At 41.0% G+C, this 27,354-nt stretch overlaps 1 protein-coding gene across 6 annotated transcripts in view; it reads right to left on the reverse strand.

Moving 5' to 3' along the window:
* Positions 1 to 27,354, reverse strand: part of CFAP20DC (CFAP20 domain containing) — a 153,202-nt gene that overhangs the window by 58,190 nt on the left and 67,658 nt on the right. For 3 of the 6 annotated variants that reach the window (XM_081184098.1, XM_081184096.1, XM_081184099.1), the window contains 5 exons: positions 25,960 to 26,100; positions 16,757 to 16,896; positions 14,909 to 15,086; positions 7,532 to 7,851; positions 3,168 to 3,557 (listed from right to left, as the gene is read on the reverse strand). In XM_081184098.1, coding sequence (XP_081040224.1) covers positions 3,168 to 3,557; positions 7,532 to 7,851; positions 14,909 to 15,086; positions 16,757 to 16,896; positions 25,960 to 26,100 — 1,169 coding nt within the window. Of the gene's footprint in view, positions 1 to 3,167; positions 3,558 to 7,531; positions 7,852 to 13,221; positions 13,360 to 14,908; positions 15,087 to 16,756; positions 16,897 to 25,959; positions 26,172 to 27,354 lie in introns of those variants that run through there. The other 3 variants (XM_081184097.1, XM_081184100.1, XM_081184101.1) reach the window with 3 other exon arrangements.

A 27,354-nucleotide genomic window follows, 5' to 3' on the forward strand; every position in this document is an offset into this window, starting at 1 on the left:
TCCTTTAAAACTGGCTTCTTTCTGCCTGCTTCGATCCAGTCCACTATCATCTCCTAGGACTGTCTGAAATGAACATGCTTTTGGGTAAAGGCTTCCTTTTTTTCACAGGCCACCAGGGGACGGATCTATTGGGTGGACCTCTCAGGTGTGCTGCTTCTCATTGCTTTCTACACTCCGGGCTACAAGAGTTAGGGTTAGGTGTACATAGATCCATTGTTGTCTCACTCAGGTAACAGTTCCAGCCCACCCCAGTTTCCTCTTCTGACCAAACAAGGCAGACCACAGACCCCTGGCAGTGTGATCCTGAGCCCTGAGTTATGAAGCACTTTGTAAAGCAGGGATGGTATGATAAGCCCCATCTCGGTGCCAAGCCTACTGTTGCACTATGCAGACTTAGTATTGTTCGTGTCTCCGCTATTCAGTTTGTCTACATCAATTCCAGCCCAGAGCCACGGTTCAGGCAACACAACCACTTTAGGAAATATTATGATTATTGGTATGTTCTGCAAATTGGTTAGCGTGCCAAGTAGCATTTTCAATTTTGAATCCTGTCTTTTTATTTTCATGAATTTATTTCATAAAATTTATGTTGACTGATGGGAGTCCAATAACCTCTGGAGGGCCACATCCCTGGTCAAGAGGGAAGCAGTGGCAGAAGTCACAGAACAGAGTCTGTGTCTACAATTAGTACAGTTAGTGACTGGGCTTGCATGCATTAAACAAATACAGTCCACTAGAAATGAATCTGAAGAGTCAAGAGACATTACAATAAAATTGTATATGCTGCACAGCAAGACATTTAACTGTCCAAAAAATGTCAGAAGAATCTGACAATTTAAGAGCGGCCACCTCTAACACAACACACATTCCATTTTAAAAGTCTCTATTCATAGCAGACTATTTAGCACATAAATTGAGTGAGGAAATCTTAACTGTTAAAAAAGGTACAAAGTATTTTCACCTTATTTGCAGTGGACTAATTTGTTCTTGCATAACTGTTGCTGTAACGAGAGTACACAGTGGGGAAGGGAGTAAAACCACATGAGGGAGAAGAATCAATTTGATGGGCATGAGTATAGTCCCCCAAATAGCCTAGGGATTTGGTATATGACACTACCTTACTGTTAGCCTTCAATCATGTCATTTATTATTTTTCTGGATGGCTGCAGCGACACTATGAAGTGTAGAGACTAATGATCTCACGAGTTCGCCTGCAGATTGCTATTGAAAATCTGTCAATTTTCCTCTCCAGGACTTCAGTCGTCTAAACTGAACCTGCATTGGTAATTCACAGACTTCAAAAGTTTGCCAGTGATTACAATAAACTTGCCCTGCTTGGAAGTCTGAGCTACCACCGTTTGTAATGAAAATTTCGAGTCATATTATCCCCCCCTCCTGGCACACCCACTATGGTAGCAACTGGAAGGCTAATTAATCAGAAGAGTACAACTGAAAAATAAGAACAAAAGTGCTGGCACTGATTTGGATCATCAGGCTACCCAGGCCAGTGCAGTGCCCTCCATACATATGAGCAGCAGCCCATGGCAAGCTCACTAGGTCAGAGGCAGCCAACATGGTGCCTCCTCCAAATGACATTGGACCACAACTTCCATCTACCCCGGCTAGAGTGGTCAATGGTCAGGGATGGTGGGAGTTGCAGAACAACAACATATGGAGGTGCATTCAGTCCACTCTTCTCTCTTCTCCTTTCTTATTGCGACTGGGACTTGCAGAATTGACAGGGACATAAACTGGCCCCTAGTTCACATTAAGGAAAAAAGAACCATGCTAGTGAGTCTGCTGCCCAGACTATAAAGTAACAAACCTGTTCAGTCATGATTTTCATTAATGAAGGCAACGGAGGATAGGGGGAACCTACATGAGCGAGCCACCGACTTAATCTGCATATTTTCACTGCACGTGCAATGGACCAGGTAGTCTATCGGGTCCAACCTTCACAGGCTCACCAAAAATACATTCCCCTTAGCACAACTGCAAAATGTGTTACACAATGGTCCTTTCAGAGCAGACAGTCCCAAGTGGCTCATACAAGTCAAGTGCCAAAAAATCCTTTCTGGGCCTGCCACTAATCCATGAGCTGAAGAGGAATTTATTCCCAGCCAAGAATCAGATGGCATTCAATCAGATGGTGAATGGCTTTTCCTTCATGCTCACCAAGGACAGCAGGGCATATAACTACCCACTCAACATCCCCTTTTCAATCATCACAGTTCCAAAAGCTGCAATGGCACAGAAGAGTCCCCAAGATCTTAGGGATATTTATTTGGATTGATTCTGACTCTGGAAGACTCCAGCTAAGAGATAAAGCAAAAACCTGAGATACTTTCATAACTTTCTTGAAACTAAACAATTTTGTTTGTTTCTTCAGCTGTTCCAGTGAGCTTTTCCTAGGCGTTTATACCCCCAGTCTTGATTTACAAGCTATATTTATTATTGGCCAATTGGTATTCATTAGTTTCTTCTACCCACATTCTTCTCTCACTGTCATCTTTGTAACAAATGTCAAACTACAATTGGACAGATTGCACTCATTCAAAAGATTTTTTTAAAAATTACCTCCAAATGTTCTAAACTTAAATCAGTCCTTGACAAATCTTGACATGTGGATTGACAAATCATGAGAGATTTTTAAAAGCACAATAGTTTCAGAGAAACTTTGTCTCTGTATTTTCTATCTTCAATATATTTGCGTAACATTTTTTGAATTTGATTCAGCAGCCTATGGACTTAAACCCGCATCTGGATATACAGTAAAATGCTTCACAGGCCACATGCTGTCTATGGCTTATGCTGTTCATTCTTGATCTTAGGTGAGAATCCTAAGCCCACTTACATGGGAGTAAGTCCAATAAGAAGACATTTTTAGGACTGTACTGTTATCCAGTTGCTATTGATAGCCCTACCTGCCATGAATTTTGACTGCTCCTTTGTGACCTTGATTTGTTATTATCTTTGCTTTACAGATTTATCATGCTGTTATTGGTCACTGCCCCGTACTGGGCCAATGAGTTCAAATATATGAAACCAAGTTCGCATCACTAGGTGCAAAGTGGACATGCAGGGATGCACAGAGCCTGCAATGCCCTCTTATTCAAACAATATAGATAGAAAACCTTAATACTTTCTCCATGCTCCAAAACACTTACAGGAATTTGGACTATCAGATTTGAATTCTCCTGTGGGATTTCTTTGAGGGATTTTCTGCTAATGGAAGTTCTTAATGGACTGGTTGATGTGCCCTTTGATACAAAAGATGCTTCCTTCCTGGGCTCAGGCATGCTTCCTGTTGGGGACAAGCAGGAAGTCGGCAACAGGTTTCTTTGGATGTTATCTGCCTTTCCTGCCATCACAACTGAATCTTCTGTCATTGGCGACAGTTCCTCACTGGTGTGTTTTGCATATTCTTTGTTTGTGCTGTTTTCTGGACTTCTGCATGTCCTCTGGAGTGGGATCTCTTTGAAAACTGAAAGTTCAGATGACCCTAATAATGAGGGGCTGGTCGGAGCCTCTTGTATAAATTCACTGTCGTTATCATCCTAGAATAAAGAAAGACAACAAAATATGAATGATACCCAAATACTGCCTGTTTTACAATTTCTTACTATTTTTCTCATTCAACATAGATGCAGAGTATACACAAGAGAGAGAGTCCCCCCCCCCACTGCTGACATCTGAAAGTCTGTCATATTCCTAACTTTTCTGTTTCAGGTGGCTTTTAGGGAGGCAAAGTAATTATTTTTTTAAACAACAACAACCCTGTTTTAAATCTCCATTTTTGTACCTCAGGCTTTGTAAACCTTTGCTTTTTTTCTGCATTCTCCCTTTCCCCATCAACCTACACACAATGCTTAGATACATTCCTCATGGAGAGTTGCATCATCCCCCTTAGTAGGGATATCAACAAGGCCTCTCTTTTCCACAGCTACACACAATTTTATTTACCATATGGGGAAATACTATAACATACACTAATATAATTTGGCAGATTGTATATACATCAACATCATATTCTGCAATATCACATTTTAGCTGACATTTGCCCTGTCTCTTCACACTACCCACCAATACACATTTCTATTTCTGCAAGTCTCCCTTGTAGATTTTTTTTTAAAAAACCCTATTCAATCATGCACCAGTGCCAAAGCTTCAATAAAGTATGTCTGATTAACTGTAGCACGGCATATGTACACTGAAGAGACTGATTTCCCCAAGGATATGGCTCTTCTATTGCAGTGCCACATTCCTTGAAAGAAGATGCAGATGGGTATCTGGACAACAATTTCTGGATACAGAAAACTGATTGCTCTTGCTCGGTTGTAATTTCTAAAAGATCATTCTTGAGAGGCCACTTTGGAGCAGATGGGACCTAGTCCTTTGTATCCAGATCTTTAATGTTGAGAAGCCAGAGTTAACATGCTTTGTGAAGAGAAGACAGTCTTATTCATTTAAATGTGAATGAGAAGAGTGGGAAGAGCTTCATAGGATGAGGGCTGCAATGCTGCACACTGTCATGGTAATGTAAATCCCACAGGTTTTTAAAGGGATCAACAGTATTTAGAAATTGTAACCTGAGGAGTACAATGAGAACGTGGGCCAAATCTTAACACTGACCCTGCTCCCCCACCCAGCAAAATGGGCAGATCTGGATCCCCTGAAGAGTAGGACAGAGGGAAGCAAAGATGGTGGTGGTGGGAGGTGGAGGAAAGCAAAGGCACTCTGAGTCCAGTAAGATTTCCAAGTTGCCCATGGCAGCGAGCAAGCCACATACAGAAGCTTTTAGATGGGTCAAGGTACCATCTGAATTGCTCTGGCCTACAGAAAAATTGCTGTTGGTTTCCCTGTAATTCTCTCCTTTGGTCGAAGGCAGGTGGTGGTAAAAACAGGGCAAATTCCCTTACGTCCAAAGCAAATTCATTTTCTGCATCTTCAAATAGCCTTTCCCCTGATCTAGCATTTTTCTTGTGTATGTCATTGCACAGATGATACGTTTGTTTACTTGGGTTGCCCCGTTCATTTTCAATGAATGGAAAACCTTCTCCTTCTTTTAGGTAAGTCTACAGATCCAACAGGACACAGGTGGCGCTGTGGGTTAAACCACGGAGCCTAGGACTTGCCGATCAGAAGGTCGGCGGCTCGAATCCCCACAACAGGGTGAGCTCCCATTGCTTGGTCCCTGCTCCAGACAATCTAGCAGTTCGAAAGCACGTCAAAGTGCAAGTAGATAAATAGGTACCGCTCGGCGGGAAGGTAAACGGCATTTCCGTGTGCTGCTCTGGTTCGCCAGAAGCGGCTTAGTCATGCTGGCCACATGACCCAGAAGCTGTACGCCGGCTCCCTCGGCCAATAAAGCAAGATGAGCGCCGCAACCCCAGAGTTGGCCACGACTAGACCTAATGGTCATGGGTCCCTTTACCTTTACAGATCCAACTGCTTACCTAAAAGAAGGAGAAGCAAATAATGAAGCTGAATTTCAAAGCAGAGTTCAGAAAACTTTCTGTATTGGCTCCTGAGCATAGATTGCACATTATTCTCGTTACCTTTGTTTGACACAGGACAGAGTTTTGTTCATGTGTACAAGAATGTGAATTTTGCCATTGATTTAAGCATAGAAAATGGATGGTTTGTGTCCAAGGGAAAATCCACAACGCATACCCATTCCAGTTTATTTTTATGTAGGAAATAAAGTAAACCAAAGTAAAACTTAAATGGGAAAGAGCACAAAGTGACAAATATCTATAAGAAGAAACATTATTATAATTCAGTCCTTTTCCTAATTAGTTACTTGTCTTATCTTTCTGGATTATAACCGTCAAAGAGAATATATTGGTACTTGTAAAGAACTCCAAAAACAGAGACCAGATGATGGCCATGATTTAAGATTCAGTATGACAACTTTAACTGGCTTAACCCTAAAATCATAGCATTGTAATATAACTAATGATACTTGTCAAATCTAAGGTGAAAAAATAACCAAGAGATACAGGAAGGTAGGGTTATATCTTTGATTATATTTAGCATGCAAACTGCAATTTTCTCAGGGAGACATAATTTTGCAAAAGAAAAAAGAAAAAGAAAAAAAAGTTTTATCTTCCTAGCTGCAATAGAACTCTCTTGTACTTCTAAGTTAGTGGAAAGAGATTCAAATGATAAGAAATGATTTCCATAATTAAATAGGCAAGAGTCTGGAATGTTAATAAAGGCAGAGAAACATCGCGGTTGCCATAACAACCTGATGTAATGGCTGATTGACATGACAATCTGCTGAATTTTTGTAATTATAGCAGCAGCTGATGTTTCCAGTTACGTTATTGGTTCTTTTTCAGTCATCTTAGAGCTCAATATTTTTCATATTGCCAAAGCTGCAAAATCCTTCATTACACTCCTGCAGGTGCCACCCATGTTAAGGGCTGAAAGTCTAAACAACCAGCATTTTTTTGTTTTAAAAATCAGATTATTATTTTTTGGGGGTGGGGAAATCATGTTCTTCACATGCCACTGCACTGTGAACTCTCATCTGCAATGTATAATGCAAATCTAAAAAAGAGAAACTATCTCTCTCTTTAAAGGTTTTTGAAAAAAGGGGGGGTACATCAACTAACAAGAAAACAAGGCAAAAGAAAGAGTGCAAGAAGTCTGCACTATGCATGAATTTAGTTCACAAGTGTTGCAGAAGTGTTGCACAACGTTTTTAACAAAGACTAGAAAAAAACTGAAATTGATTGACCATTCAAGATAGGTGTTTATGAGGGGCAATAGGCCTTGATAGCCTAGAATACATTTCCAATATGCATTCGCTCACAGCATTAGTATCGAGACAGTTTGGTAGCTATGTTACGTATATTAGATGCAATGTGCTGGTTGAACAGGCCAAAACATCAACGTCACACAACGTTGTACCGGCACACAGTTGGGAGCAGGAGTAGATGAAGTTGCTTTCAAATCAGTTATCTTGTCTTGATATGATTTCCATATACTGAAAATGCGTAGATGTTTCATTAAAAGTGTTCGGCTAAATAAAGGGTTCACTGTTATATATATATTTCTACAGGAATGCCTCGATCCAGGCCTTGGCCAATGACTCCCTCGTGTTGAGTTTCTCTACTGAAGAGGGTATCACACCTGCACCTCAGATCTGTGATTTCTCATTCACAAATGGCATGCGCATGTGAGTGAACTTGATTACTTGCAAAGCTTTTCTCTTCCATCCCCATATCGCCTCATCATCTTCACCCCTGATGAAATTTAGATTTTAAGCTCTTCAAGAGATCTGTTTTTGCTGATGTCACTGTTAAGTGTCAGTTCAATGCCTAGAGCTGCCAAGTGATCTCTCTCTCTCTCTCTCTCTCTCTAACACACACACACACACACACACACACACACACACCGATTTTTCTCTGAAACGAGCTCCACTCCCACACAGCAATTTATTCACGAGGAAGAATGACAGATGATAGTGCCAATGCCAGTTGAGTACAGCTACGTCAAACCAACGACCACCGAAGTAACTCACCTGTTCATTGCTCTCATTTCCATAAAAGTCATCTTCCATCTGAGCTCCTCGCCAAACCCCACTGATCTCTTCTTTTAAATCCACAGAAAAGCTGCAGCTTTCTGATGACAGGTTCAAGGGCTTCCCGTGAGGTGCTGATCTAGGTTTTGAGGAATAGGTGAAAACATCCTCTCGCCGGTCTTCGGCTGCTTGCTTGTTTTCACATGCTTCAACATCACTCAATGCCAAGTTTAAAAAACTGTAAGATGTTTCACTATCCTTCAGCGACAGATTGCTGGAATCCAGTTGAGAAGTTTCTTTATCAGGGAATATCCACTCATCTGTAAATAAAGGGGGAGGGGGGGGAGAGAGAAGCAACACAGATGGTAACTGTTTCTATATAAAAATGTATCTTTCAGGAAAATTATCAAGCAAACGTTGAGTGCTGCTTGAGAAATAAAATGGAGATTGTCAAAAGTCATAAAACAAAGCTATAACATTACTACAGAATATAAGTGGATGTCTTAAATGAAGGGTGCAGAACCTATGGCTCTCTGGGTGTTCTTGACTCACAACTGAACATCATTTCTAGCCAGATTGAACCTGGTGTTAGTACTGCATAATGCAGGACACAGTTATTTGTTGAAGCATTTCCTCACTTATCAATTGATCTAGACCCGGCAGTCAGTGATGTGCAGGGCTCTTCCCATTGCCCCATGGGTAGCAGGCAGCATCTACTGTACATGATAGCCTCTGTTACACCCTGACTATGGAAATCTTCAACTCTTGGAGGGACAGATGGGGACAACTTTACTGGGCTTCCATTGCCAAGTTAAGACACGACACATTCGTTTTCCTGAAGTTTTGGAGAAAATTAATCAGTGCTGCCTAACATTCCAGGTCGTTCTGTGTTTTGTTAGATATTTGATTCCTTATTGTATTTTATCATGGCTTCATGCCAAATGTTGTTGACAAGTTAGAAAAGGCCCTGAGATCAGTGTGTGTGGTGAAATCCAGATCTATAAATCTGGTAAATAAATTAATAAATTAATATCTTCTGTGCATGAAGTATATGGTCAGCTAGTAAGTTATATCCCTCCACATCTGTCCCAGCTTTGACGTGTTACCTCTTGTTCCACCACCCTGTCTCCATAAACAAACCCCTTCCTCTGCACACCTGGCCCCATCCACTGTTTTGTTTCTCTGTCATGCTGGACTAAGACAAAAGCTTTGTTACGGGCTTATCTATATAAATAGTGCCCGATTCCTTAAAAATTCTATGATGTGCTTCCTCTTCAAAGGAGTCGAATGTCCCAACCTCTACATTCAAGCCCACACACCCATGTCCAATTTATATTTGAATCTCAAAAGTGCAGCTTTGAGCTGGCATGAAAAAATGCACACATATATCCATTTCACCAGATTCCCCCTGCAAGCAGGCAGTGCTAATCTTCTTGTTTTAAAACAAACATAAAGCCAATGAAATGGATTTAAAGATTGACTGTGCCAGATAAACATGGGATGGAGCTGTTTTACCATCTCGTTGTTAAATTATACTTTACTGTTTGAAATTATGTTAGGGGGAAATGTCAATGGGATTGATTAAGGGGGATCTCAAACAACATCTAGGGAAAAGAAGAACTGCTCAAGCATTCATCACTCCCTTATCTTCATTAGATGAAGCACTGTGCGGCTTGGTCACTACAGCTTGGAACTCCCTAGCTCCATAAACCAATATTACCCACCAGCAATAGGTGTTTTTTTTGGAGGGGGGGGGATCACATAAAATACTAAACTGGAAGTTGCATTGCAAAAGCACCATGGCCTGCTGCTAACAGTAAGGGAGAAAAGAGATAACACTGTCACTGAGCCTGAGTGACACAGCACAGGTAAAACAGAGATTTCCACTGAAAATCGCATTCTAATACAGAGGTCTCTCCCTGCAAGGGAATAGTTATCTCAGTTTGTGACATCATGATGTTCAGCACTGCTAATAGGAGCCAACTCCTAGGGGCTGGGGTCCATTTGCCCCCCAAATAAAATACTTGAAGGGGCTATCCTTCCCAAGTTGATGAACACGGGCATTCAAATGGCATGTGCGCGCCGTAACATGTGAACAATTATGTAGAGTGGGGCTTACCTGCTCCCCCCCAATATGTTATTCAAGTTGGCATCCCTGGCACTGCCCCAAGCCAACATTAGCCAGATGGTGAGGACACACCATCTGAGAAACACATCTGATTTCTGACATTTATATTCATTTCAACGGCACCCTCTTTGCAAAACTAAGAGGAAGCTGTGGTTTTGCACCATGCCCTATGTACACTTGGCAATGCAGATTCTCTTTCATTCAGTAGTTAAAGAAGCAAATGGTTTGGAAAATGGGTGATGGTAGTCTTTTCTCTCCCTTTTAAGGCAAATATTTTGAGCAGGAAGATACACTTAACCCAGGGGTTTTACGAAGTGAAAAAAGAAGATAGCATGTAGGATTGTAGAATGCGATCTCACACCTGTTACACAGCTCAGCAACTAATGTGACCTGTAGTCAGTATATACTTGTTTACAAGTGAACAAGATGAGTGTTCTAGAACAAACTAAATCCTATTATCTCTCAGCCATGAATTTACTGGAATTCTTCCACTGGAAAAAAATAAATAAAATGTTTCCATATCAATTGTAATGAATAATTTCGTGTATCTTCTTAGGAAAAATATGTAAATTACAGTGTAATCACAGTATTGCAGCAAACAAGATAAATACAAGAATGATCACCTAAATGTCTAATTAGTTTCTCTGCAGAGTCAGATTTATGCTGGAGCTTCTAATTGCAGCCTAACATTTTAATGAAGGTTTCAACATGGCATAAATAAGACTGACGAATGATACACAATATTCATTCATTTTATTTCTTCCTTTGCCCCAAAACAATTCCCTTTTTGTAATGGAATTGCACACCTGCTTTGGAAGATACGTTTATGTATTCTCTGCTACCTATCTAAAGAATTTCAATTCTAAATTTGAAAGGATCTAATACAAAGCAATATGGATAATCTCTGGATTATGGGTCAAACCAAGATGAAAACCAGGACTGAGACAAATATATATTCTTCAATACATGACTTTTACATCCCCCTGATTTCTCCAAACTTCAGTGTGTTCCTTAGGAATGTTTTTTTATTGCCCAATATGCTGTCCTGTTATTTATCTCTGAAACAACAACACACACAGGATTCTTAGGATTCTAACATGAGACTGCAAATTAATTCAGGCATTTTCTGTTGTCCATATATTATTCACTATAGACATATTGACTGCAGTATCAAGGGAAGAATATCAAGGAACAAAAAGCTAGTTCCTTAGGGGTTTTCCTTTCGGGGCTGACCATGTTACTAACAGAATGGGACTTATACACTTTACATCAATTGTGGGTAACCTTTGCTGAATTACAACCCCCATAATCCTTGGCCCTTAGACATGCTTGCTGGGGCCAACTGGAACTTCAATCCAACAATGTCTGGAGGCCCAGAAGTTCCCCACACCTTTGTAAGCGACGGAAGGCAATACCAAGAGCGGTAAGTGGGAGAAGCAGTAAGAGATTAGATAAATCAAGGTTCTTCCATGTTTCTAAAAGTCCTGCAACTCTGTGTGTGTGTGTGTGAACTTTTAGGCTGTAGTTTGGAGATTTGGGCATGCACGTGACTTGTCTTTCTGCTTTGTGAGGGCAAGGAGGTGTTGGAGAGGAAGGAATCACATTAGGAAAGCTGTGGGGCTAAGGATGGGATGGATCACAGATCACAAGGTTTTTGGCAGTATGGTGCCTGCTTCATAATTTTCTGAGTCTTGGACTCCAGTTGCACTGATAACCAGAAGCTCCTTTCAACAATTCTATCAACTCAAAAGGCTGCAGACTTTCTAATCAGATTGGAACCAGTCCCTACTACTGAGGCTTACATAATCTTGAGATGAGACCACCACGATGAATTCTACAAACGTTGGCTAGAGAACTATCATGAATTTGTGCATACCTATTTCAGAGGCACTGAAAACGTTAACCTGGTAGAGGTTGAAAAAGTTAACATTAGGCTTTCAGCAATTAAGATTTTTCAACAGACTCTAATTTGAATTATCAAATATTTCTGTTAGTTGTTCTGAGACTTTGACAAGAGCCAGGTTATAAATTTAAGTGAATAACAGAAGATGATGCTTTGCTTGGAGCAGAGGTGAAGTGGGTCAGGAAAAGCTGAGGGGAAAATTCTGTGCTGCCAGCAATGTCCTAATTTCTTTGTGTCTCCATTTTGCCTCTTCCTGCCTACCATGTGATGAATCTGGAGTGTTTCCTATTGTACACCTTTGCACACCTTAGTTGATTTAGGTCATTATAAAGCTGACCAGAGTGACTAGGAGCTAACAATGTGGTGGCACAGGTTTGATTGGTATGTACAGGAGACCAATTGTTCATTAAGTAGCTGTCTCACTGCCCAGAAGACAAACTGCATGGCAAGCTAACCACTTTTGCTTTTTATTTTTAAAAATGAAACCTGCTCCATAGAGATATCGAATGTAATAGTATGAAAGGCAGACATTAGTAACTAACTAGGACAAGTAAAAAGTTCCACTATTCTTGATGATTGGGTTCTTTTGGTGCTTAAATTTAATAAGGGCTTACAAGAATAATTTATTTTTAGTTCTTTCTCTTTAATCATGAAAGCATGGGAGTTCTTTATTTATATGCACTGCTCTGGTAGTCTTCGTTTAATCCTGCAAATCTTTATCAATGCTCTGAAGCAAATTCTGTTGCAGGGTGTTTGATTTCCATAATCCCTGCAGTGCAGACATTTATGTGAATTGCTTTAGAATCCTTTGAAACAAAGAGATTTATTCTTTTATTCTGGGACAGCAGAGATGCTAAAGAACATAAAAATTGTGCTAGAGCACTGACTATCTCAGGGCCTTTTCGGCCATCACTTTTTGAACATATTCTTCCACAACCACTCTCTGCTACTAGGGCAGGAGGGTGTGGCTGCATAGTATGTAGAGATAAACACACAAACTCTCTCTCTCTCTCTCTCTCTCTCTCTCTCTCTCTCTCTCTCTCTCACACACACACACACACACACACAGAGAGAGAGAGAGAGACAGACAGACAGACACACACACACACACACACATGTTTTGGGTTGCAACCTTAAGCAAATTTGGAAGGAATATACATAAAAGCCTGAGCCTAAAAAACAGGGTTCGTTCATAACTGCATGCTTATCCGGTGATGATTTGCATCTGTAATTACATCATCACAGACTTCCTTTTCACTTTGCTCATTTCATCTTTCTCATCAACTGAGGGATCAGTTCACCCAATCAGCTGCCTATTTTTTATGCTGATTAATGTGCTTTTCATAAATTAAGAGTTGTATATGCATGTGCAAACCATCCAAGGCAGAGCATAATGTGATGCACATGCATGTATGAAGAAAACGTTGGATACCTATCCAGAGCAGAAGCATATAGTTCTCAAGGGATCTTTAAGAGCTAGTTTGGTGTAATGAATAAGAGTGCTATGAGATCTGGGTTCAAGTCATGAAGCTCACTGGTGATCTCTCAGCGTAACAGAACAGAACAGTAGAACTATAGAGCTGAAAGTCCAACCCCCCTGTCGATGCAGGAAAATCCATTAGTAGAGCATGTTTGATATAAGCCTTTGCTTGAAAACCTCTAATGAAGGAGCATTCCCCACCTTCTAAGGCAATCTCTTCCACTGCTGAACAGGCCATGCCATCAGGAAGTTCCTCCTAAAGTTTTGTCTAAATCCTTTTTCTTGTAATTTGAACCCACTGGTTCAGGTCCTACCATCTGAAACAACAGAAAACAAGTTTGCTCCATCACTATGTGATAGCCATTTGAAGATGGTTGTCATATCATCTTCATTTGTCTATTCTCCATCTAAACATGTCCAACTCCTTCAACCTTTCCTCATTGGACTTCATCTTCAGGCTTCTAAGCATCTCTCCCTTCTCTGGATACTTGCAAGAAAACATCTCCCAACAGCACATCTCCTCCAGTGTTCAGTTTCCCTGCCTAATATTTCCACTCGGATGTCTCATTGCTATCTCAGATTCAACATGCTCAATCATGATTTTCCTTTGCTCAGTCTTTTCATATCCACTGAGAATGTTACCATTGAGAACGTTACCATTCTCAGCCTGCCCATCACCTTTGATTCTATTCCCTCATCACTTCTCACATTCATTCAGTTGTCAAGATGGGTTGTACAATGTTTTAAACAATGGGTTTGTTCTTCTCTGTCCCCCAGCAAACGGTCTGCTTCCTGTTGCAACGGTCTCCCACCTGGACTACTGAAACCTCCTCTACTCTGGCCTTCCTGTCTCATACCTCAGTACTCTCATCTCTACACAAAACTCAGCTGCCAAAAGAATGAATCTGTTCCTTCTGCCAGACCATGTGATGGTCCTCTTCAGATCCCTTCACTGGCATCCCTTTCCCTTCCGTATCAAGCACACTCCATGTCTTAACTTTTAAAGCTATCTGGGATGTATAGTCATCCTTGCTTTCGTTTTCTTCTCCATACTCTTCCAACTCTTCTCATCCTTCACCAACCAAGGGTCTCATGCTTCCTTAAACAACTTCACCCAAATTCTATGGGGCCCTTTGCTTATTCCCAGCTGAAATCTATCTATATCTATATGCATTTCCCACATTTCTCTCCCACTACCCATGTCTCTTCTTCTGCTGTTCCTCCACAGTCTATTTTAAATTGTAAGTTCACTGGGAACAGGGACCAATCCCATATTGCTTATGTAATTCTGTACTGTATCATGTACAAGGATGGCATGGTAATAATAGTAATATTACAGCACTTCCACTTTCTTGATTGATCTTAGATGCAGAAATCTAAGGACTGGTTCACATTGTCACTTCAAAAAAATGTCTTGAAAGCCGAGCTTTGCAAATTACAAGTTGCAGTTTTGTGGAACCACTACTACGGATTTTACCAACTGAATACTTCATAGGCTTATCACGGGAAGATGTGACCAATAGTCTTACATAGATGGGAATGCACAATTGATAATGTTCACATCTAGAATATGTCTCATATTCTAATGTAGCATAAAACAACATGAGCAAAGCAGATAAAAGTGTTATTAGAAAATGATTATGGAACTAAGTTAGCACAATTATCCTAGAAGCACATTAGGTCAAGGAGAAAAGCATGATGAGCTGGGAAGGAACAAGCACTGTTTACAACAATTAGAGCTATCAATATGATTGTTAATTATTGAAGCTATCACAACGAATCAACAAACATTTTAAACATCACATATACAAAAAACCTTCTTGCAGCCGCATGTCACCCTTTACAGTTATCACATTAGTGCCTTACCCTTGTCCAGTGACATTGGACTTGTGTTGTCAACATTTTCTTTGTTTCCTTGATCTAAAGCCATATCAAGTGGCGAGGGAGATCGTTCAGAGCTGATGTCTTGAATTGGTTCTCTTCCCTTTTCCAAAACTGGTATTTGACATGATCTGTTAGTTCTGATGCTGCCAGATTTTGTTACCTTTCAGGGGGGAAAAAGTTCTTAAGAGAAGGCAAAGTATCAACAATTAAACCAGCTCAAACTTAAAAGCACCAGAAAATATTTTAAAATAGTAAAATATATCAAAGTCACTTTGTGTCTGTGCTCGTGCATGGACACATACTTTTGCTAAGCACACAACACCCACAAAATCCTCAGCAATACTATTACTGCTATTGGTGTTGATAGTACTTCAAGCAAAGAAATTTTGATAGTACAGTGGTACCTCCGGTTGTGGACGGGATCTGTTCCGGAGCTCCGGTTGGATCCCAAGGTTTCCGCAACCGGGGGTGCCTGTTCTGCGCATGCGCACGGTGTGATAGAGCGCTACTGTGCATGTGCACACAGCGAAACCTGGAAATATACTTCCAGGTTTGCCGTGTGTGTATCCCAAAGGATATGTAACAAGAGGGGCACGTAAGTAGAGGTACCACTGTACTTCAACATGTTGGTGGCACTTCAAACAAAGCAATACTTCACACTCACGTGTTTTGAGCTCTCTATTGTACTTCTACATTTAATTGTATTGTGAGAAACCTGGACCTTAACTGTGGCTGAGGATTCCTTTTCCCAAACACTTTTGCCTACTGTGTAACGTGTCTCCTGGTCAGCTTGTTTTTCTCTCTCTTCAAGATGGAGGCTGAACCGGCTTTGTGACATGTTTCAAAGGCTTGGCATAGTAAAGAAGCCAATTCACAATAGGGACAGGAGGTAGTACTCTCGCTCTGGATCTGTTTTAGATTGTTATATTTCAAAAATAAATTATTGAAAGAAACATAAAAATAAGTCCAATGGCCAAAAAAAAATTGCATCTCCATTAAAAATATGTCCAATCATGTTAAGGGCTCTGGACACATTACACAATCTAAATTATACACGTCTCCTACTTCTTCCTGCCTCCTTTCTCCCTCTTCCAATATTAGAACTATTGTTGAGATAAATCTTATACAGCTATTTAAAAAAGATTGCTAAGCATATGCTTCCCAAATTTTCATGTCCCTCCATAGCCAGCCCCTTAAGGTCAATTCTTACTTCATTTCACAACCAGCCCTAACCCAGAATATGCCTGGAACATATACTCCCACAAGCCTGTTCCCCCATGATGTGCCATAAAATAATAGGATTGTTGAGTTGGAAGGGACCATGAGAGTTATCTAGTCCAACCCCCTGCAACGCAGGAATCTTTTGCCCAACATGGGGCTTTAACCCACGGTGCTAAGATTAAGGGTCTCATTCTCTACCAAATGTGCTATCCCAGCCATCACCCTGATAAAAATGTTGAGTACTGACACAAAATGGTTGCTATGGGCAACAACAAAAAGGAGATGGTACCCTGTACCAGTACCATTACAAAAAAAAAGAAAGAAAGCACTGCTTCCTGATATTATGACTTGACACATACTGTTTCCTTTGGCTAGCATATCATCTCCACCAACAGCTATTATATATCTTAGAATTGTTTCCTTATTAACGGCACCAGTTTTGTTGTTAATGTACAGATTACTAAAACTCAGGGACTTCCAATGAAGCTCACTGTTTAAAGAAACAGGCTTCCTATATAGGCAAATGATTGGCCATTAGGAGAGCAGGATGCTGGACTATATGATGCTTTGGCCTGTTTCAGCAGGCTCTTCTTAAGTTTGCTTTCCTACCTCCCCAGATGCCCTTGAGCTGAACCTTCGGCCTGAAGGTGGAGGCGGCCCAAGAACCTTAGATCCAAATGCAATGTGGGATACGTCTTGATTTTTACTGCTTCGTGTCGTGGCCAATCCCCGGTTTAATAGATGGTCTGCTAAAAAAATAAGGGAGACAATTAATACTGGCATTGTGATCATACTGATTTATAAAGAGCGGTGCATATAATTTAACAAGGAGAAATCATATGTATCGTCATAAGCATCTACTCTGGTTAAACCACACCAAAGAAAATCTCAAATGAAGTTGTTGCAGCACATGTCAGGTGATATGACAAAAATGTGCTGTGAGTAAGGACTGGGCACAGCAACTGGCAATGGGCAATAATTTAGAACTCAGTATCTTTGTGTTTTGAATTGAACATGTTTGGCTATTCATTTATGTCACTAGTGGGAAATCAGTTTAAACAGAAAAAGAGAAACATTTAGATATACTATTGGATAGCTTGCTGAAGATGTATCAAATGCTAAGTATCCTGTCAAACACTGGCCATCAATAGAAGTATTAAACTATGAAGCTTAAATAAATTCAATTTTCCTTCTAAAATATGTTTATTGTGTATGAAACTGTAAGACAGAAGGTGCTATTCAACCAGGATCCCTACCAACCAAAAGAAAGAATATGTCAGTAGAATGGAGGGAGGCAATTTTTGACTATTCCTTTCTTCCTGTAGCAATCCATGTACCCATCCCATCTTTTCCAGTCCCCCAAATCTCAAAAGCAGAACAAGATGGGGCTTAAAAATGGAGGGGAAATTTCCAAAAGATGCTTCCCTCCTCATTCTGTAGACAGGTGCCTTCATTCAGCAGAGGGATACCAACCAGACACAACTTGGAAAGAAAAACTGCAAAGTGAATAATACTCTTGTTTATCAATGAAAGAAAAATGTTGTTGTGCATTTTTAAACAATTTGTTGTTGTTTAGTCATTTAGTCGTGTCCGACTCTTCGTGACCCCATGGACCAGAACACGCCAGGCACTCCTGTCTTCCACTGCCTCCCGCAGTTTTGTCAAACTCATGCTGGTAGCTTCAAGAACACTGTCCAACCATCTCGTCCTCTGTCGTCCCCTTCTCCTTGTGCCCTCAATCTTTCCCAACATCAGGGTCTTTTCCAGGGAGTCTTCTCTTCTCATGAGGTGGCCAAAGTATTGGAGCCTCAGCTTCAGGATCTGTCCTTCCAGTGAGAATGCAGGGCTGATTTCATTAAGAATGGATAGGTTTGATCTTATTGCAGTCCATGGGACTCTCAAGAGTCTCCTCCAGTTTTAAACAACAGAACAGACTTATTTAACCTTTTCAGTTCAGGGTTGACACTTGATTTGATTCCAGTTTCCCATAGTCCTTACCTAACATGCCACAAGTTTCTTTTCTTCTCCTATTTTCTAACATGAACGCCAAGCTGGCCATTAGGTTTTCCCACACATTACTAGTGGAACTGAGCTGTACTTGCCCTCAGCCCCTCCTCCCATGCTTTAGTAGTGAGGAAGATGCCATACTAAAAGAGAGAGAGACAATAAGAGGCATTTTGCTAGGCCCAAGGGACATTGGCAACCCATCATTAGGCTTTTCCTTCCTGAGATTCCAATTTACTCCCTGGTGATGGAAACAGGACTGGCTAATATTACCCACCAAATTTGTTTCACAACTTTTCTTCATCTCATGAAAGTGAATAATCTCCCACTGTTTGATGGCTCTTGCCCATACAAGAAAGACTGAAGATTCAAACATTCTAAGGAGTGATGGAATAGCAACCTCAGGAGAGGTGACCTGTTTCAGCTAAGCATCGGCTTCTTTAATTTTCTGACTGCTTTGTGATGCTCTCTGCCCCCCTATCAATTATAAAAACAGATTAACATGTATAGTTTCCATTCATGATCACATTAACTGACTGCAATTAATTGGCTACATCAACACGTATAAGTCATCTGCTATATTGAGCAACAAGGTATAGTTAAAAGCAAAGTAAAAAGTAATTTGGGCTTTTGATTAGGACCGGAACAACATAAAAAAGAAAGTTTAAAAGATTTTTAAAAATAAATAAATCGAAGCTTAAACTTATCAAAGTGCTCACTTCCAGAAAGGCCTGATTTGGGGTCTTTGAAAAGAGAGGGAATGACAGGAGCAGAACTCATCTCCTATTCATAGTGCAAGGTTAAAACTAAAGATTGGATTAAACTCTGAAGCTCCAGGCATTTTATTTTCTGTGGTTAACAAAAAAGAAAAGAAAAAAAGAACTTGGCATAGGTCAGGAATATACCCACTAATTACTTTACCACTTTACCAAGGGCTATAGTTTAGATGGTGAAACCTGGGGGTTCACAGCCTAATTGCCTTTTTAAACATAGTCATTTTTTAATCTTTAGATTCACCATTCTCATTAATTTAACTATTGAATTATAATATCTTCTTTTACCGTAATGTTTCAGGAAATAAGTATAGGTATTTTTGGATCTGCAATTATACTGTCATTATATTTACGGATTATGATAATTTGAGTTTGGGGAAAGGCTGAATAAAAATTAGATTAGCTAAATATGTTTTTGTTTTGTATTTCTTTCCCAAAACTGTAATCTTTTTGAGCTATGGTTGCACTCATGGCTTCTCTTTACTACATGCCAACACTTTGGGAGGTTGTGTATCTGTAAACTTGAGTATTTGTGCCATCTTGTACTTAAGCACGCACCTAGTAGCTATAGGCGAGAAGGAACTGCATGCAGGCAACTAACTAATGGAATTCCATGCAGACAAGCACCTTTCATTGCTTGCACAGTTAAATGCAGGCAGATCTGACTGGTAAAATTGGCTATGGCTGATAACATCTATAGCCGATTTACAATTTTAAACAAATTTCAAAATCAAAATTGGAACTATAATTATCAAGCTATGGATACTTTGATTAATATTAAACTATTAGGAGTTATTCCTATATAAAATTATGAAGGCCTGACAATCACAGAAATCACAAAAGTGGGATATTTTTATAGCTTAGCAGCTCATCGAAGCTAGAGCAATGCATGTATTCCTAGAAATGCTCTCCACGAAGGAAGCATACCTATTACTAGCTAGCAACGTTTTAAACCAACTTAAGTAAGCTTTCCATTTCAGTTTTTAAGGCATTGGTTTGCTGTTCATCAGAAAGGATGTGGTGAGAATGTGCAAATGCTAAAAAAAATCAATAGACCAGGATTCCTTTGGTCCGATGAAACAGTAAGAACCAACGACACAAAAAATGGACCCTCTTTTAATAGCACATTATCTTTTGGCATATTACAGGACGCAAATGAATACACTTTGGACATGCCTTTGCACATGTAGCACTAAGTACCATGTAGCCCCAAAACACTGTAGGGTCAGAGATAGTAAGCCCACTCCCAGTGGCAAGAACTGATGCAAGAAAAACATCAGATAGGTCTAACCATCTAGCCATTGACAGAGAGCATGATATCTTTTCTGGATCTGCTAACCAACCTTGGTCTTCCAAAAGCCCTGAAGATAATGCTTTGAACGTCTCAGTTAAGTTTTTCTTGCTTGTGCATGCCACCCTTTATTTCAGAGGTAGAGTTTAAACTATAATGAGGTCTAGAAATGTTGGGTGTCACAACAGCAGAAGGCTTTGTCTAGAGCAGGGATAGAGAACCATTGACCCTTCAGATGCTGGATTTTAACTCCCATCAGTCCCAGTCAGCATGGCCAACAATGATGTGAGCTGTAGTCCAACAACAACTGGAGTCAAACATTCTCTGTTCCTTGTCTATGACAAACAGGAGCCTAACTGGCAAGTGCCCTTATTAGTATTACTGGGTTTTATTGTGCAAGACACGTGTCAGCCATGGTGATTCTGGACTGACTCCTGTGCATCATCTTGAACATCTGAATGGTCCCTGAAATCCCAGTTTTTAAATCCATGGAAAACAAGCATAATGATATGATGTGCGGATGAGCAAACATGGATATAATATGCAGCACAAAGATATGCAGGATGGCAAAAAGGTATGCTATCAAAGAATGATTCACAATTAGAAGTGGACAGTATTGTGCAGCTATGTAGAGTTAAAAGCAAGGGGGGGGTGAGCCTCAGAGCATTGCTTCTGTGAAAATAAAAGCACTCAGGCAAAGAGAGTGCTAATTTTTAAGTAAATTACCAGTTTTGATTTGTGCTTAGTGGACCACTACATCTTGTCATTAGCAAGTTGAACTGCTCAATTTAAGCAACCAGACTTGATTTTGTGTTCAATTAAACCACGGTCCCATTAATGGGGAGGGGGGTGCAGAATTACTTCCTACAGTCCTACATTGACTAACAGTCAGTACTTAATCTGGGCTGGGAATTGAAGGAATTAAGAGCGTAAAATTTTTAGTCAAATTACACACGCAATGATTAACTGGATACATGCTGGTTTTATTAATTTTGTTGAAAGCATTCAAAACACAGAATTGCTCTTCAACAGTATATCATTATATTTGTAATTCAGGGAAATTAGTTGTACACAATGAATTACAAACTTCGGTCTAGCAAATGTTAGAGGGGAGGGAAAGAGTAGAAAACCTTTTTGTAAAGAAGTTGTGTTTTGTGTGTGTGTGTGTGTGTGTGTAGGAGCAACACAATTTCCACACATTTTCCCTTTGTTTTTGTGGATGTAAGAAGGGCAGAAACGAGACTTATGTCCCTATTATTAGTTATTTACACAGTGAAAGTAGGCAAATGTATGACTAAACTTGGATGCTTAAATAACAATAAGTAAGCAAATCTGTTTTCTCCTTTGACTGACTTTGCTTTGGCGTGACCTTTTTATGATCAATAGGCACCTTTCTGGCATGAGCCAGATCACTTTTCTGGCGATCATAAAAGCGTTGTGCACAAGCACCTCCAGGAGGCTGTGACTGCTGCTGCGGGAAGTGGTAGGCAAAGGTGCAAGGGGAGCAAGTGAGCAGGTGGGCAGGCAAATGGCGGTGTGATGATGGTGGTGGTAGGATGGGGGGCATGATGCATACTGGCACAATTTTTCATAGAAATGCAGCACTGCCCACAATGCTTGGCTGATGTCCTCCTCAGATTCCAATGCTGCATCCCAGGAGAGGAGAGTTGGGAGCCCAGCTTTTCCATCAGAAGCAGCTGTATCCTGGGATGGGGTGGTGTCTGCCCCCTCCTGCCTCTGTTCCCTGGCCTCAGCCCTCCCTTAGGTCTTCCTTCTGTTCCCCTTCCCCATCTGTCTCAACCAGCCACTCTACTGCTGGTGGAATGTTTTTGCCAGGTGCCTAAATATATGTAATGATGGCACCAGGAAAGCTTCCCTTGTTCATACATTCATGCTGATTACTTGATTAACGGAGAATTATGTGAAGACTTCCACATGCGAACAGACCGTAACAGACCTACCACTACACATCAAACCTTTGTATCATGTAAAATGTAATCCACTGGTGCCAATTCACATGCTCAGCTGCTAGCCAAGAAGATGAGTACATGTATGTGTGAAGCAGCATCCAAAATCGCTGTCCATGGTCCTTAAGCTTCTTTAGGGCATTGTCTATTTGCATACTGAAGAGGTCCTCAGTATCAAGGAAGAGAGCCTTGAGTCTGGCTCTGATGTTCTGTTCCAGGGAAGCGTGGCACCATTACTTCTAAGACTTTGTTTATTGCTGGCATATTGAACTGTTGCTTGGCAAACAACTTGGGACTGTAACACCTTGATTCCTGCCTATGTCCACAACCAAATGAGAAACCATACATAGACACAACAGAGTGATTTAAAATCTTGCATATATGTAAAGAACAACATATCTATCTCTAATACTGCAGGCATTATATGAAAGAGTAAACAACTGTTATATACTCTTTCCCTTCCCAAATAACTCTCAATTATATATACTTCCAGATTATATTGACGTAATCCATCTTATTTTCCTAAGATGTAAAGTTCTTGGCAAGCAGAATGTACATTCTCTGCATCTGTATGGCACTGAAATTACTTAGATTGATGAAAGCCAATCCAAAACAATTGGTTTTTCAAGTCTGTTATCCCATTACCTTCTATTTGTAATCAGCAGAATCATTATCAGACACCAACTCTTGCTTTTGCTCCCATTCAAAATAAATGACCGATGGAGAAGACTAGGACCAGGGGGAAAACCCCCCCAGAAAAGTGCAAGGCCTGACTGGATGGTGTTTCATGAATTCAGAAAGCACTGACTCAGTACCCCACAAGTCCTAAAAGGTAAAGGTAAAGGTACCCCTGCCCGTACGGGCCAGTCGTGTCCGACTCTAGGGTTGTGCGCCCATCTCACTTAAGAGGCCGGGGGCCAGTGCTGTCCGGAGACACTTCCGGGTCCCGTGGCCAGCGTGACGAAGCTGCTCTGGCGAACCGGCACCAGAGCAGCACACGGAAACACCGTTTACCTTCCCGCTATACAGCGGTACCTATTTATCTACTTGCACTTAAGGGTGCTTTCGAACTGCTAGGTGGGCAGGAGCTGGGACCGAACGACGGGAGCTCACCCCGCCGCGGGGATTCGAACCGCCGACCATGCGATCGGCAAGTCCTAGGCGCTGAGGTTTTACCCACAGAGCCACCCGCATCCCTTTGTATATATGTTGTGTATATATAAGTTACCCACTACCAAGGTAACTAAGGTTGCTGATGCTTACTGCATTATTGTATACAAGCTTATGAAATAGAAATTATCCTATGCTCCCTGGCTTGCATGGGTTCATAGTAATGCACATTCACTTAATAAAGGACATGTTTAAGTTGAATAACCAGCAAGGTAGCTTTTATCTCATGCATAAAAAATTAATAGAGTCATTAGAAGTTCTTAAGAATCTACCCCAATGAACTCAACTCCCCTTGCCCCCCTACATTTTATGTTATGCATCATAGTGTCCTTGAACTTTAAGATAAAAGACATTGGGATTCTTGGGTGTAGTCTTGAATTTTTATTCAAACATATAATTAAATGTCTTGTAAAATTAAAGTAGAACAGGCTGTCATACAGAGTATGAAATAAAAAAAATAATAATTATACCCCTAAGTGGTTATCCAAAATTAAATGAACTCTATTACCTTTTTTGTTTTCATTATATTAGGCACTGGAGTAGTGCCACAGTATTTTAAATTAAATTATTCACCTTTCTTATTTTGTTGTAGTTCGTATTAATAAAGATCTTTTCTCATTACAGAATTTAATGGCAGGGTTTCTTCTTTTGGTCTTGAAAGGAGACAACCGCTTTGTAAGTATTCCCCTCCCCCTTAAATGGAATCTGTGAGCAAAATTTGGTACGTGACTTAGAGACTACATAAGTGACCATTTCCTCTTAAAGGGCACATTCAAAGGACAATTTTAAAGAACAGGTGACTCCAATAACTTCGTACTATGCTTGTTTCCTGCTTTTCCAAAACAGCCCATCAGCAATTTGCTATACAATGTTACTTCGGTTTAAGAACTTAATTTGTTCCGGAGGTCCATTCTTAACCTGAAACTGTCTTAACCTGAAGCACCACTTTAGCTAATGGGGCCTCCCGCTGCCGCTGCACCGCCAGAGCACGATTTCTGTTCTCATCCTGAAGCAAAGTTCTTAACCCGAGGTACTATTTCTGGGTTAGCAGAGTCCGTAACCTGAAGCGACTGTAACCCAAGGTACCACTGTACTGAGCCCCAAGGCTGGCCTAGCACATTTTGCCACTAAGGCAAAACAGAAAGTGCCCTTCCCCACCCCCTGCTGCCACTGACACCTCCTCCCCTGCCCCCCCATGACTCCTCTGCTGCTCTCCACCCCCCTGCACCTTAGAAAAGGGGGAGAAAAAGGAGGCTACCCAGGGAGCCGAAGACAGTAGCAGTGAGAGGGGTGGAGGAGGTGGCAAAGGGGGAGGAGTCAGCAGACAGTGAGGCGTAGTGACCAAGGAGGTTTGGCAAGGGGGGAGGAGTGTACCAGTATACCTGAAGGAGCGTCTCCATCCCCAGTGTTCAGCCCGGACACTGAGGTCCAGCTCTGAGGGCCTTCTGGCGGTTCCCTCACTGCGAGAAGAGAAGTTACAGGGAACCAGGCAGAAGGTCTTCTCAGTAGTGGCACCCACCCTGTGGAACTCCCTCCCCCCCAAATGTCAAGGAAATAAACAATTATCTGACTTTAAGAAGACATCTGAAGGCTGCCCTGTTTAGGGAAGTTTTATTGTTTCATCTTTTACTGTGTTTTTAATATCCTGTTGGAAGCCACCCAGACTGGCAGGGGAAACCCAAACAGATAGGAGGGTAAAAATAAATTATTATTATTATTATTATTATTATTATTATTATTATTATTATTATTATTATTATTATTATTATTATTATTGGCATTAGGGAGTGGAGGAGGAGGTGGGCCATCCCTCCCAATGGTTTCAAGCCTGCCAACCCTGGGGCAAGGGCTTCATTTTGCCCCATGGGTGGGCCAGCCATGCAGGGCCCTCTTTTCAAAGTTTATGAACCATGGATAAGCACACTACCTTATTAATACACTCCAAGAGCATCTCACACTGCCGTATCTGAGCAAAGCTATAAGAAGGGCTTATAGAAAGATGTATTTATGCAATGCCCTTTTACTCTAATAGATCAGCCAAAGTCCATCTTCTTTTATGAGGTTTTTTCTTCTTCCTGGCCCAGTATTAGCAGGTGCTTAGAACTGGTACCATCAATCCATCTATAAAAACCCCATTTCACAACAATTCATCATACCATAACCTAACTGAGAAATGGAATCTAAGGCCAGGCTATGCAGTTCGTGGGGTGAGGTTATGCAGACAGAGACGGAATCAGTTCTCAAAGGCTCCTACTAAGTTGCTTTGCTCGGAGCAAGTGCATGTAATCCGAGGTCCAGTTTGGAGGAGAGGGACAAAACCTATCATAGGCTTTGAAGTTTCCAAGGTGAAAAACAGGTTTAGTGCATGCATGCATGCATGCATGCGCGCGCACACACACACACACATTTTCTCACGTGTAATTGAACACTCAGAGGAGAAGAAAGAGTGACACATTGAGATAATGGCATAAGCCCAGTGGTAGCTGTTGCGTTCTATGTAAGATTGCTAACACTTGATTCTAGCAGCAGGACCTGCATGTAACATAATGTATCTAAACAGGGGACATGCTTATTATCCAATAAGCACAAATTAATTTTACAACCTACCTAATTCCGGTGAAGTTAAGAGCCGACCTCCACATTTTTGTTCTGCTGGGCGTAGCTTGTTCATATTCAGCAACTGGGTAACTTGCGGCACATCTGAATTTAACTGACAGGCTCGAGGAATCGTATCTGTTGGCCCATCAGCTGTGAATGCAATATCAATACAAGTCTGAGTAAAATACAGCGAAGGCTTCACTTTTCTACACACCCGGTAGCTGAAACAAACAAGGGAAACAATATAGCCTATTTTCATTGATATTTTAAAAACCCTCTAGCCCCCCATAGTTACAAAATGAAGAGTCTTCTAGCTGCCTCAAGGGTTATGAACCAGAAAACAAAAGCTCACTTATTCATTTGATGTCTAAACCATCTGATTCTTAATTCAATGGCATGATTTTTTCCAGGCAAGACTCATTATTTCTGAACTGGGAGTTAGCAGTACTAGAGATCTTCATTACCTCATCTGGACAGGAGGACTTAATCGATAACTAATGAGCCAGAGCCCCCAGCATTCAGGAAAAACATTTAATAATGCCACAAGACCTCAAACTTAACCTTTTCTTACCAATAGGTTTTTTAAAAAACACAACAACAACAGCATATTGTCTAAAACAGAATCACCTCAAATAAGAGATGTTCCCTCAGTCAATCATGCATTAAAAAGTATGAATGAAGAGACATGTGGATTGAGTGCAGACAGGTCCAGGATAAAAGTGAAGTATTCCTGTGTAAGGTAAACAAAATGGTTCCTGGACTATGTGCTACAGCTGGGCTCCTTAAAGGCTGTAGTTTGGACGCCCCCAATAGAAGTTAAGCTTTCAATAGGTAGAGTATAGACAATGTATCAAACCTCTCCATTCTGAAGGAAATCAGCCCTGAGCGCTCACTGGAAGGACAGATCGTGAAGCTGAGGCTCCAATACTTTGGCCACCTCATGAGAAGAGAAGACTCCCTGGAAAAGACCCTGATGTTGGGAAAGATTGAGGGCACAAGGAGAAGGGGACGACAGAGGACGAGATGGTTGGACAGTGTTCTTGAAGCTACCAGCATGAGTTTGACAAAACTGCGGGAGGCAGTGGAAGACAGGAGTGCCTGGCGTGTTCTGGTCCATTGGGTCACGAAGAGTCGGACACGACTAAATGACTAAACAACAACAAATTGTTTAAAAATGCACAACAACATTTTTCTTCCATTGATAAACAAGAGTATTATTCACTTTGCAGTTTTTCTTTCCAAGTTGTGTCTGGTTGGTATCCCTCTGCTGAATGAAGGCACCTGTCTACAGAATGAGGAGGGAAGCATCTTTTGGAAATTTCCCCTCCATTTTTAAGCCCCATCTTGTTCTGCTTTTGAGATTTGGGGGACTGGAAAAGATGGGATGGGTACATGGATTGCTAC

The sequence above is a fragment of the Podarcis bocagei genome (assembly GCF_964188305.1).
Source record: "Podarcis bocagei genome assembly, chromosome: 2".
NCBI classification, from domain to species: Eukaryota; Metazoa; Chordata; class Lepidosauria; order Squamata; family Lacertidae; genus Podarcis; species Podarcis bocagei.